Raw genomic sequence first — 12,641 nt, forward strand, 5'->3', positions numbered from 1 at the left:
GTCGGCGTTTGGTGTTTGAAGTCGGGGACTTTGTTTGGGCTTATTTTACTCGCGACCGCATGCCTGCCCATGCTTACAATAAGCTCAAAGCCAAGAAGATTGGCCCTCTTGAAGTATTGGAACGCATTAATGATAATGCATATCGCCTTCGCCTGCCCGCTGATATAAACACTTCTGATGTCTTTAACGTCAAGTATCTTACTCGGTTTGTTTCCAGCGCCAATGATCCAGATTCGGGGTCGAATCCTTCTCTCCCGGGGAGACCTGATGCAGCATCATCTCCATCTTTGGCGCCAACTTGAAGACATTCAAATATTATGTTATGTTTCGGTTTTCCATAGCTTTCCTTTTATTTTTGTTTTCCTTTTAAGAATAAGTTTATGTTAACCTTTTCCTTTTAGGGTTTGTCTAAAGGAAGGGCTATATAAGCACCTTTGATCTCTTTGTTTTAGATACGTTTGATTTTAATAAGAAGAGCTTTGCTTTTATCCCTTGTTTAGATTTGATTAAATTCATCAAAACAGGAAGTTGGTCTCAAAGAGCTATCGAAAGAAACCTTTGATCGATCCAAGAACAGGTCTCGAAGAACCCTAAATTCTTAGATCGACCGTTCACCCATTCGTACGCTGCGCCATACTCTGTAACTTTTATCCCAAGATCTTTAAACATTCGTGCGGACAGCCTTGCAAAAGGTGCCAGATCACGTGAAGTCAGATCGGATTTTGTAAACGTTTTTGCAGGGGCGGACCCAAGTAGGAAGTACCTGTGGCACGTGCCACATACTACTTTAAATTAATTCTTATGCAATTGACAATACACACGGCAATGTAGCTTATTGGGTAATGACGTCTTACCTGTGCCCCACCCGGTATGAAGTTCGAACCCATGTGTGTTGCAATTATGTATTTTAATTTTTCTACAAACTTTTAATTACTGTTCCATCAAATATTTTCTTTTGATTTTACCACCATAACTATTTTAAAAAAACTGCTTTATTTTCTGTTTTTAATAGGAAAAATTCTAATTTCACCACAAATTTGAAAAAATGACTAAACTAACTCTTTTAAGTTATTTATATAAATTATAATCTTATCCCTTAAATATTAAACCCTAAACAATAATCTATAAACCCAAATATTAAGTTTTTTTTTACTGATTTATTTTTGAAAAATGGTATCCAACTTTTTTTTTTGTCAACGGTATCCAACTTATAGTTTTCAATCATCTTTTTAATATTACGTTTCAAAATAAAAACTCATAATTTATTAATATTTAAATTTGACAATTATTTTTATTTATTTTACTTTAAATATTTAGAAGAAAAAAATAAAAACTAGAAGGAATAAATTTTTATAATGAAATTACTATGTGCGTATATAATTTAATAAATTTATTAAAATGAATATTTAAAATCGTGAAAATAATCTCTTTTCTATTTTATGCATTTTAGAAAAATTAAAGATTAATATATTTTTTTTTTAAATATAGTTTAATATAATTTATTTACTTATATTTAGTACAACATAAATTTATATATTGTGCCACATATTAAGATATTTTTTAGATCCGCCCCTGCGTTTTTGTACCGTATTGGCTAACTTCTCAACTTAGCTTAGCGGTAGCAAGTTAGTAAAGGGAAAGTTTGTTTGATGAAAAAAAAAAGAAAAGCAAATTCGTTAATTTTAATAACAATTATTTTTTAAGAATTTTCAATTCGAAAATGACTCAAATAGCGATAGAAATATAGGAAAATTAAACGCGTGATATTGGTCAATGTTGGTCATCGATGTGTCACCTAATCCCAGAAGAAAATTAGAAAAGAAAACAAAACAAATTTAAAAAAAAAAACAACAACAGCCGAACCAATCAAAATCGTCCAATTTTCCTCAATCACTCTTCAGATTCCGAAGAAAAAGAGGAAAGAAAGAAAGAAAGAAAGAAAGATTATTGTGTAACCGGAGTTGAGTTGAGACTTGAAAGATGGTTACGCCGAACTGGGAACTGAGGGGTTGCTGTAACCGAAACCAGAACGCGTTCCTCATCACCATCGGAATCTTCACCGTCGTTATCCTTCTGGTCAGTTCTCCATCTAATAATGTCTTAAAGAATTTTAACCTTTTTCTTCGATCCGAAGGGTTTATCACGCAATCTAGTCAAAAGGGTGTTCGATTTTAATGTAATAACTTGATTCAAAGTTTGTGCCTTTTTTTGTGTGTGCAGTTGTGGAGGACATTTCTTTTGACTCCCTTTAAACTGATCACGGTGTTTCTTCACGAAGCCAGTCATGCTGTTGCTTGCAAGCTTACTTGTGGAGATGTAAGCAACCTGCCTCTCTTTATGTTTCAGCGTTCTATATGGAAATGACTGTTTAGGTTGAATCATATAATTGGTATCTTGATTCAGTTTGCAAACATGAAAAATTATATGCTTTAGGCCAGGCTTGGAACTCAGAATAGTTTTAGGTTCCTTGAATGTTCAAATGGGCAGAGAAGAGGGGGGTTTCTTTAGTGGCATTGTCTCTGTAGATGACTGTTTTGGACGCTCTTAGATTGCTGTGTGGCATTTGTTATATACTTAATATTCCTTATTTGGTATTATAGAAAACATTGTTTTATCCCTTCTTCATCAGCTTTTTCATAGTTTAAGAAGCTAAGAAGATACACAGTTAGTCTACTTACACAAGTTCAGCTACTCAAGCCATAGATGTAGTAGTTCTACTGTAACTAGCCTTGGACTGAATAAAACAGATTATATATAGCTCTTGCGAGAGGGCTGCGTTTATAAACATGTCCTTGCCGCCGACTGTTTAGGGACGGTGTATATTTTCTTGTATGTAATTGAGATATTAATTTGCATAGTGCCATGTGTTTGAAAACAACCATCTCCTTCTTGAACCAATAGGTAGAGGGGATGGAGGTGAATGCAAATGAAGGAGGTTCCACAACAACACGTGGTGGCATTTATTGGCTCATCTTACCTGCTGGCTGTAATCCACAATCTATACAAATTAACAACAACAGAGTCCAACTTTTTGTTGATGGGTTAAAAGTATTTTAACTTTTTTTTGTTTCTGTTGAATTGGCTTTGTAGATCTTGGCTCATCATTTTGGGGAATGGCTTTGATTCTTGCATCTACCAATCTGCTTACAGCAAGAATAGCTGCTGCTGGTCTGGGTCTTGCTTTATTCATCGTCCTCTTCATTGCCAAAAACGTAAGACGTCAACTCTTTTTCTCTCTTATCCAACAGTTTTTTTTTTATCTCCTTTGAGACATTAACATCAAACAAATGAGATCCAAATTTTCAATCTTGACAGTGGACGCTTCGTGGTCTTTGTATAGGTGTGTTATCTCATGATTCCTCTCATTACATCTTCTTGTTGGTCAAAAAACTTCTAACAGTAAATGAAAAAGTTTCTCAGGTTTCATAGTCTTCCTCGCTATCATTTGGGTTCTACAAGAGTTAACTACTGTCAAAATACTCCGTTATGTCATTCTCTTCATTGGTAAGCTCTCTATTAAAGTTCCATCATTAAGTTTCATCTTTAAACTAAAAACCGGATTCACATTGCAGGTGTGATGAACAGCTTATTCTCAGTTTACGGTATGTGTTACTTTTTCTCTCATTTTATGAACAAGTATAAAAAAAATTCTTATTTTGTTTTGGCTGCAATGGAAAATTAGATATATATGATGATCTGATATCACGGAGAGTCCACTCAAGCGATGCTGAGAAGTTTGCAGAGATCTGTCCTTGCTGCACTGGTTGTGGCTGGGGTGTCATTTGGTTAGATTTTTTTAGTCCCAATTCATTACACAATAGCGAAAGTGAAAGTATGTCTTCTTTTCTGATCATTTGTTTTTTGATATTCAGGGGAATGATATCATTTATGTTTCTTTGCGCTTCGCTGTATCTTGGGCTTGTGATCCTGTCATAGAGAAAGGTGTTCTTGTAGTTTGGCTTTCTTGTTTTTGTTATGACCGTTGAATTCATATCTTTTTGGCGTTTGAATTCTGATTAATCTTTTGTGAACCTCTTGGTGTCTCTTCAGGTTCAGATTCTTCGTGGTGAAATGCAGAGATTCTTTTCTATCATCAGTGCGCAGTTAACAATAGTTTGATTCTTTAAGATCCCTTTGTGTGTGTTGGGATTTACATTTGATTGAAAGTTTATTTGAAAAGTTTGTATTCTTATTTTAGTTTGACGTGTATTGAATACAACTCATTGATTGGTCTGTTTAATACATCGTTTAAAGAGGTACTTTGACTTCTGGTAAAGCTTCTCCATCTTGAAAATGTTTGAAGCTTAAAAAGGATAAATATATATAACTTTTTAGTTTGGAAGAAGAAAAAAACCTTGAAAAATATCTATCAAGCTTGGTGAAATCCATTTATAACCTTTTAAACATCACCGTGTTCCATTACATACTGACTCAATGTGCTTATGCAAATGCAGTGTTAATAAAAGTTTGAATTCCTTTCATAATCTTGAGTATGCTGAATAGTACTGGCGCAGCGTCAAGCTTGATAAGCTTGAAGATCGTTGATTCCAATAGGAATGGCCGTTCGACGAGGACTCGATGATCGTTGATTACGAAGAATGGCCGTTCAAACGAGTGTTCTTTATAATCGTTGATTCCGAAGAATACCGAAGACAAGGAAGATGAACTGAAAAGTTCTAGGGTTTTATATATTCAATAATCAAAGCTACAAAGCTGCAAAGATCCTATTTATACTATACAATGAGAATTGTAATGTATCTCTTGATGATACTAAAATGATCTTTAAATAAAACATAATCTAAAATAATATTTGGTTGAACAATACGTCAAGCCCGTAGCACGTGTTGTAACAAGCCCATGGCCCATAACTGATAGATGCGCTGCATCAAGTACGTATCCATTGTTTTGGTCTTTGTAATACACTGAAAGTCTATTGACTAATTTAGGTAAAGCTTCTCTTTCTTGAAAATATTGAAAGCTGGAATACGACCTCTTCCTAAAATGTATGTAATTTTAGTTTTCAAAAATATATAGTGAACTTCGTGAAAAAAATCGGGAAAACGCCATAATAATCTCTTAACTTTCAAATTTAAAATTCACAATGCATCATTTCAGTCATCAACTTTTAGTCACACACGAGTAATCTTATATTTTCATTGAGCAAATCATTTTAAACCCATTGAAAATCAACTATTAAATCTATTAGTGAATATTTAACGGTTAACTTTCGACGAATCTAGACTACCTTTGTAACGAAAATACGTTATTTGATTGGTTTCAGTTTCAAAGGTAAAGATTAAAACAGTTTAACGAAAATACGTTATTTTGACACAATGATCAATGTAAAACTTAAATATGGAACATAAACATGGAGTATAAAATAGTGAGAATTAAGGTGTAGTTTGTCCCAGTTCTGATGGCAGGAGAATCTTTTCCATTTGGAAACATAACCGAAGAAGGGATAATATCTTTAACATCCCGAAGTAAAGAGCATATCATATGGTGAGAAGCGCGCACATTTATCAATAATAACATATGTTAGTTTTGTTTTACCCGAAAACCGATCTATAGAGAGATTAAATTGTTGGTTTTGGAAAACATTGATCAAAAAACAATTTGATCGGAAGAGCTCATTGATATATTGTTATCACTAAAGCTGAGAGGATTTGTTCATGATGAATATTCTCTCCCACGTATGTGTCCTCCAGAGTTTGAGACGCGACCACCACGACCTTGCTTATTTGAGAACGAAGTAGACCTTTCCGAAAACCAATATGGATAACCATGTAGAAGAAAACACTCAATCACTTCATGACCCCTATGCTTGCAATGTGTACATAAACTATTTGGATCGCGACTTCGCTGAGTAATAGCAATAGTGACCAATGGTAGAGAAGGTATTGAAGAATCTATTTGAACAGAGAAGCCTATTGCTTCATTTTAGCTTCTTCCACAAGCATATTACATATAGTTTTTTCAGCTCGTACAACACGAGAGTATAGAGAATTTAGATCGAGAAGGGATTCTTTCATCAATTACCTGAGGGCGAATTATAGCAAAGAACTTATGAATTCGAGCATCCTCTCGTTCTTTCTCGATTGCTGAAGATGCATAACAAGTACACATAGTAGCAGTAGTAACATTCTGAAGCTCTTCCCAGAGCTTGGAAAGCCAACCATAATACTCAAGGACTGATTTCATGTTTTGTTTGCAATTAGTAATATCATCCCCAAGCATGCGTTTAAGAACTCCATTTTTAACAGAGAATCATCATTGCAATGGTTCTCAAAGATTGAACGCATCGGGATTCGGGAACATGGGTAACCGTCGACTGAATGGTACGGTCAATAGAGGTAGGAATCCAACCAACAATCATGTAGTTTGTGGCAGTCCAACGAGCAAGTCAGGATTTGTTGTAGGTTTAATAATTGTACCATCGATGAAACCAATCTGTGCTTGGCTTGTAGGGAGTTCCAAAACTCGGTTAAACATTTTGAGTAGTTGTCTCTTCAAAGAATTGATGTGATGAGAGCACCAATATTGTCGAAAGGATGAAGAGTGTATGGAGATTCATACGAACTTGTAATAGAAGTCATCTTAGTTGTAGAAGGTGCCATTGTAGTAGAATGAGTAGAATAAGATAAGTCCTCGCCCATGGCGAAAGAATATATTGTAGGAGTAGTAGTAAGAGAATTTGAGATTTATACGAAAACGGAAAAAATATGAAAGCATTTGATCGAATAATCAATTCCGCTCAGCTACCATGTTGTGATAGGGAAAATTTTGTGTGTTTTAATCATGTACAAAAATGAATATATATACCTATGTAGAGATCATGATTGGTTAAGGCTTTGGCTTTGCCTTTCTATTTTTTTGCGCCAAAATTTAGACTTTAGATTTTAAGCTTTGAGTTTAATTTATTTTGGTATAGAAAATTTTTCAAAGCACTGAATAAAAATTCTAAAGGAAGTGTTTTCTAAATCTAACATATTTTCTTTTATAATGTTTTTGCTTTGGATTCAATTTTAAAAACAAAATCATGATTGCTTTAAAAATAACTGTAGAGATTAAAAAGGGTGTCCACAGTTTTCACTGCCATTACCAATCACCCTCTTATCTCAATAATAAACGTATAGGACATTGGACTATTCTATCGAATTATCATATCTATAGAATTTGTTCTATATAAAAATCAAAGAAAGAAAGGTAGAATTGTGGTCGTAGATGCCTATTCTCTCTACATTCTTTGGTCGAATGCCACTAGAACCGGATTAAATTAGTTGACGAATTATACCGTGTAGAAGAAAAAGTCACATTTAAAAGATGACAGAAAGCTCATACTTGGAGCCTAACGAACTCCACGTCATCTCCTAAGTTTCGTCCATTGATTTTGAAGACGTCGTCTAACAGTAACCCTTTAATCTTTTATGTGATTCCACTCTACCTTCATTCTCTTTCTTTTTTTCTTCTTTTCAAAACATCTAAAGAAACAAAAAACTGCATTGCAACTTGTATTGTAGTGAACTTTCCCATCCAAGATTTAAAACATTAAAAAAAAAGATTTAAAACATTTTTGCATGTTGTAGAATTGAACACGATATATAGAACTTCTAAATCTTTGGTCCTTGCTTGACTTACAGTAACGCACTATGGCCCGAAAGTATGATTTACCAATATGAATATATAATCATCTTTAGACACACAATCAAACCTAAGAGATGCGAGGAAGCACGATTCATACAGTTTGCATTGCTATTAATGTTTCTTTTTTTTTTTGTAAACTACTATTAATGTTTCTTCTATATCAAACCAAGTAATACCAAAATATAAAAAGGTAATAATGTTGGCTTGTGAATAAAGTAAGAAAATTAAATTATGTCATATCAGAAGAGGAAGTATGTCACATGTAAATTGGATCATTGATACTTTTCATGGAGAACTTCCACAAGGAAGCCATTGACTTCCTCTACCTTTCTTGATTTCCAGCTTGACCCATTTTTGTCTTTTGAAGTTATGAGAACTTTATGTATAAAATATTTAAACTACGATCGACGATAATTTTAATTATTTATTTAATTTGTGAACAAGGTTGAAATAAATTGATTTGACAAATTTTATTAATAAAGTCAACCTAGTAGTATGGTAGTTTTTAGCCACCTATAAATGACGTGTTTTAATCTAACCTATTGAACATTGATGTGGCAAATAATGTAGATGAGACATATTCTACTTTCACATAGCAAATTAGGTTCATTCCAAAAATAAAAAAAATAGCTTGCATTCCATGTCTACGATATTTAATTAATAAATCATAGTAACGAATAAAACAAATAATTCAGCATATTTTGACTCGTGCGGATCTAGAACTTTTCTGTTTATCCTCCTTATCCTGTCTTTTCTCAAAATTCTATAATTTCAAAGTAAAACACGCAATTACCATTAGAATAATACAAATAAAAAAGAGTTCTCAACTTGTCTTCCTGAAATGGTCTTTACCTCTATCTTTAGAATTCTCCTCCACATCTACTGATAGATAGGTTTAAAGAAAAGCTTTTCTTCTTGTTCACACGCAAGTACTTTTCATAGCCTCATTTCTAAGCACTTACGATATCAGTAAATGCATATCTTTATAACTACACAAGAATAAAGAAACTATATACATATTTACCCAATTGCTTGTGAATGTATGATATACTTTCCATATAATATGATTGAATTTTAACCCTCTTCCAAGGAAGTATATTATTATTATTTTTGGTCAAAAGGAAGTATATTATATATATAGCATAGAATACAAGAAACGCCCATATCATATTATCATCTCCTCTCTGATTCAGCGAGAAAAACAAAACAAAAAAGCCAAAATGGGTGCAGACGCAATCCAAACGAACGGTGGTGATCCCGCCAAGTTAACCGTCGTAGAAGGGATCAAACGGTTGAGATGCGCCGTGAAGAACTACGAGTGGGGCAAACTCGGGCATGAATCACTGGTTGCGAGACTCCACGAGGCCAATTCAGGGAACCGTGTCGACCCGGCGGTTCCTCACGCCGAGTTGTGGATGGGTACTCACGAGTCAGGCCCGAGTCACGTTGTAAAGGAAGAGGAACTCGGGTCGGGTCATGGTGGGTCCGACTGCATGGTTACGTTGAAGTCGTGGGTTTCGGATAACCCGGATGTGCTCGGGTCTAGAGCCGTGGACAAATGGGGATGTGATCTTCCTTTCCTCTTCAAGGTATATATTTATATTACCATTTAATCTCAGACATATATTTTCAAGTTCTATTTATGGTCAAACTCTCTCGTTTTGTTAAATAACTAAGTAAATAATTAAGGAATTAAAACTATTTATTTGGTCATCAGATCCTAATCATGAATTTTTCCTCTGTTTTCATACTAAATACGTTGATTTTTTTCTTTGTTCGAAAAAATAATAAAACTTCTGTGCTTTTAGTTTCTGTTTGTATATATATTAGATCTGTTTACATTTTGACTCTGTTTTATTTAGAACGGAAACTCAGTTTTTCTTATCTAGAAATAGATTTTCTTTGTGTGTGTTTTAAAGTTAATACATAAAGATTTGAATTCTAACGATAAGTTTTGTCGTTGTAAAATTAGGTTTTGTCAGTGACAAAAGCGTTGTCGATTCAAGCACATCCAAACAAGGCATTAGCAGAGAAATTGCATAGAGAAGAGCCTCTTCTTTACAGAGATGCTAACCGTAAGCCTGAGATTGCTCTGGCAATTACTCCTTTTCAAGCACTTTGTGGTTTCGTATCTCTTAAGGTACACTGTTTAGATTCTTCTCTCTCTCTCAGGTTCTGAAAACCTGTAACTAGTTTTTTATAGATAACTTTTAATTAGGTTGGTTTTTGGTTTAGACTATATCAGTTAAATTGTTGAGAAATTACCTGGAACATCAATTTTTAAGTTTTTATCATAAAAATATTTCTAAAAAAATGGCTAAAACAAATTTTATTAAAAGGTAAAAATATATTTATATAATTAATAACACTTATGGTTTAGAGTTAAAAGAGTACGTTTTTGAGTATAAAATTTCAAATTTTAAAAAATAAAAAAATAAATATTAAAATTTTCATAATAAAAAAGACTATTTTGGTTTTTTTTTTTTTGAAGATTATTTTTGCGAAAAAGTTAGAAATGGGAGTTGTCCTAAATTGTTTTTCATACCATGTGAAATTACACTCGGTTTAAGCTTGTATTGTAGATCCGGTTGATTATTCGGATTGGATTGTTTGGTTTAACAATCAGTGATGTTCAATCAAGATAAACCGATCTGATCTAAAAGCAAAATCAAACCCAAATAACTGAAACATAAACCCAAATTGAACTAATGCCAACTTGAATGAACACTTTCTGTGGGACATGGGTCGTTCCAATTAATTTGTTTATTTTTGGAGTTTGGTTCACAATGGTTCACCTCAGTTAAACCGAAATAATTTTATCTGATATGGTTTATTACGGTTGTTTTGCCTATTACATATGCTTTTTTTTTTTGCGGAACCTATTACATATGCTAAAACAAAAATTGAACTGGTTTTGTAACAGGAACTAAAGGAAGTGATCGCCAATGTACCAGAGATCCCAGAGCTCGTTGGAAGTAAAGCTGCAGATCAAATCTTCACGGTCAACGAAAAAGACGGAGAGGAGAGTGTAAAATCTGTTGTCCGTTTGATCTTCACACAGTTAATGTCTGCAACTAACAATGAGACGAAGCGAGTCATATCTGAGATGAAGATGCGTCTAATCACGGAGACAAACCACCGTGAACTATCTGAGAAGGAGAAGTTAGTTTTGGAACTAGAGAAACAGTATCCAGGTGACGTAGGCGTGATCTCAGCTTTCTTTTTTAACTACGTCAAGCTTAATCCCGGAGAGGCTTTGTATTTGGATGCGGACCAGCCACACGCTTACATTTCCGGCGACTGTGTCGAGTGTATGGCGGCTTCAGACAACGTTGTTAGAGCTGGTCTCACTCCTAAACACCGCGATGTTCAGACGCTATGCTCTATGCTTACCTATAAACTGGTAACTTTCTTTACACGATAACGTTTTGGTTAAGTTAGTGAACCGAATAGGCCTAGCCAAAACCGATTTTTTGTTTGGTTATTGATTAACTGTACCGGATTTGTTTCAGGGCTACCCGGAGATTTTGAAAGGATTTCCTCTGACTCCATACATTACAAGATATCTTCCCCCATTTGATGAATTTGAAGTGGACCATTGTGATCTTCCTACAGGGAAATCGACGATTTTTCCGGCCATACCCGGGCCTTCGGTTTATCTGGTTATAGAAGGAACAGGGAAACTGCAAACCGGTTCATCTCAATTGTTGGTTAACCGAGGAGATGTTTTGTTTGTTCCGGCTCATAACGAGATTCAGGTAACAGGAGAAAGTGATGTGATAAAGCTTTACAGAGCTGGAGTCAGCAGCAGATTCTTCCAGACACTCTAGCCAAAGTATAAATACATTTATACATTTGTTTCTTTATTTCTACATATAACCATAGGGATCAATGCGCTGATGTGATCATAGTATATCTTGGTCCATGTTCTTTATTTTCCCAATGGCCTACTGCGTATTAAGGTTTTAACGAGTTGTTATATTTTATTAACTTCTGTTCTTTCACTTTATAACCGAATTTATATGTAAAATGATTTAAAAACGACGTTTTTCTTCTTCTTCTTGTGGCGGTGTATTCATTCAGCTTCTCATCCGTGATGGGTGTTATCAAATCGCTGGAACCAACAAAACAGTTCTTTCCCAACATAAACGGAAGAGTCATATAATTAGCCTGAGAGAGACTAAGAAAAAAGTTTGTTAGAGACGAAGAAGAAGAAGAGGAAGAAGAAGAAGAGGAAGAAGAAATGATTTTCTCATTAATTGTCAATGTTTCTACATGGCGTTTATATATTATGACTATAATATAGCTGACTATATACAAGCTAAACCCGCAACAAGAAAATTGTATTTTAACTAGTTTAGTTACAATAATTAACTCTAATAGCCACTCTCAAGGTGGGTTCAACTGGTGACCATTATATGAACATTAGGAATGAGTAGAGAAAAAATTAGGGGTGGGCACTTCGGTTATTTTCTCGTATCGGTCGGGTTCGCTTCGGTTTGGTTAGTTTGGTTCTAGTATTTTTCCAATTGAAATAAACCATAGTTAGTTTGGTTTGGTTCGGTTGTGTTCGGTTCAGTTGGATTTATTTTTTGGATCAGTTTATTTAGGTTCTTCTTAGTTAGACATAAATTATGTAAACAAAATTATGTGAACTAAATTCAATATAAAACTGAAACAAAAACCTTTAAAATGTCACAAAAATATATAAGAACTAAAACAAATAAAAGTTAACTAAAAAAAACAACATCAATAGTAATGTGTTTTATATCATTATTAAAAAGCTTGCAATGAATCATCTTCCATGTGATGCTGTGGAGAAGAACTTTTGTTTTTAGTAAAATTTGTTTTAGGTTTTAGGTTTAGATTTAACATCCATATTTACATATATAAGAATATAAAGATACAGACTTTTCTATTTTGTTAAATCAAATATTTTAATGATTACATAGCCAGTTTGAAGAATATAATAAATGAAAAATGGAAAATATGTGGTA

At 33.9% G+C, this 12,641-nt stretch overlaps 2 protein-coding genes across 2 annotated transcripts; both read left to right on the plus strand.

Annotated features, from left to right (window-relative positions):
- The first annotated feature begins 1,798 nt into the window (after positions 1 to 1,798).
- On the plus strand, positions 1,799 to 4,259 carry LOC106391831. Its single transcript, XM_013832554.3, has 10 exons — positions 1,799 to 2,076; positions 2,221 to 2,316; positions 2,902 to 2,986; positions 3,091 to 3,212; positions 3,316 to 3,340; positions 3,421 to 3,504; positions 3,573 to 3,602; positions 3,683 to 3,785; positions 3,873 to 3,942; positions 4,051 to 4,259. The coding sequence occupies exons 1-9, from the start codon at positions 1,981 to 1,983 to the stop codon at positions 3,934 to 3,936; spliced, it is 705 nt and encodes a 234-aa protein (XP_013688008.1). The 5' UTR covers positions 1,799 to 1,980; the 3' UTR covers positions 3,937 to 3,942; positions 4,051 to 4,259.
- A 4,317-nt stretch (positions 4,260 to 8,576) lies between these two features.
- Positions 8,577 to 11,704, plus strand: LOC106391840 (mannose-6-phosphate isomerase 2-like). Its single transcript, XM_013832566.3, has 4 exons — positions 8,577 to 9,233; positions 9,617 to 9,784; positions 10,568 to 11,047; positions 11,157 to 11,704. Exons 1-4 carry the CDS (start codon positions 8,865 to 8,867, stop codon positions 11,472 to 11,474), a joined length of 1,335 nt encoding a protein of 444 aa, XP_013688020.2. The 5' UTR covers positions 8,577 to 8,864; the 3' UTR covers positions 11,475 to 11,704.
- Positions 11,705 to 12,641: the final 937 nt, after the last annotated feature.

The sequence above is a fragment of the Brassica napus genome, chromosome A2 (genome assembly GCF_020379485.1).
Source record: "Brassica napus cultivar Da-Ae chromosome A2, Da-Ae, whole genome shotgun sequence".
In the NCBI taxonomy this organism is placed as follows: Eukaryota; Viridiplantae; Streptophyta; class Magnoliopsida; order Brassicales; family Brassicaceae; genus Brassica; species Brassica napus.

Coding starts and splice junctions, on each gene's coding strand:
- LOC106391831 (XM_013832554.3), top strand. CDS start 1,981: ATGGTTACGCCGAACTGGGAACTGAGGGGTTGCTGTAACCGAAACCAG. Junction 3,213..3,315: donor TCCTCTTCATTGCCAAAAAC/GTAAGACGTCAA, acceptor CAATCTTGACAG/TGGACGCTTCGTGGTCTTTG. Junction 3,341..3,420: donor GCTTCGTGGTCTTTGTATAG/GTGTGTTATCTC, acceptor AAAGTTTCTCAG/GTTTCATAGTCTTCCTCGCT.
- LOC106391840 (XM_013832566.3), top strand. CDS start 8,865: ATGGGTGCAGACGCAATCCAAACGAACGGTGGTGATCCCGCCAAGTTA. Junction 9,234..9,616: donor ATCTTCCTTTCCTCTTCAAG/GTATATATTTAT, acceptor TTGTAAAATTAG/GTTTTGTCAGTGACAAAAGC. Junction 11,048..11,156: donor CTATGCTTACCTATAAACTG/GTAACTTTCTTT, acceptor GATTTGTTTCAG/GGCTACCCGGAGATTTTGAA.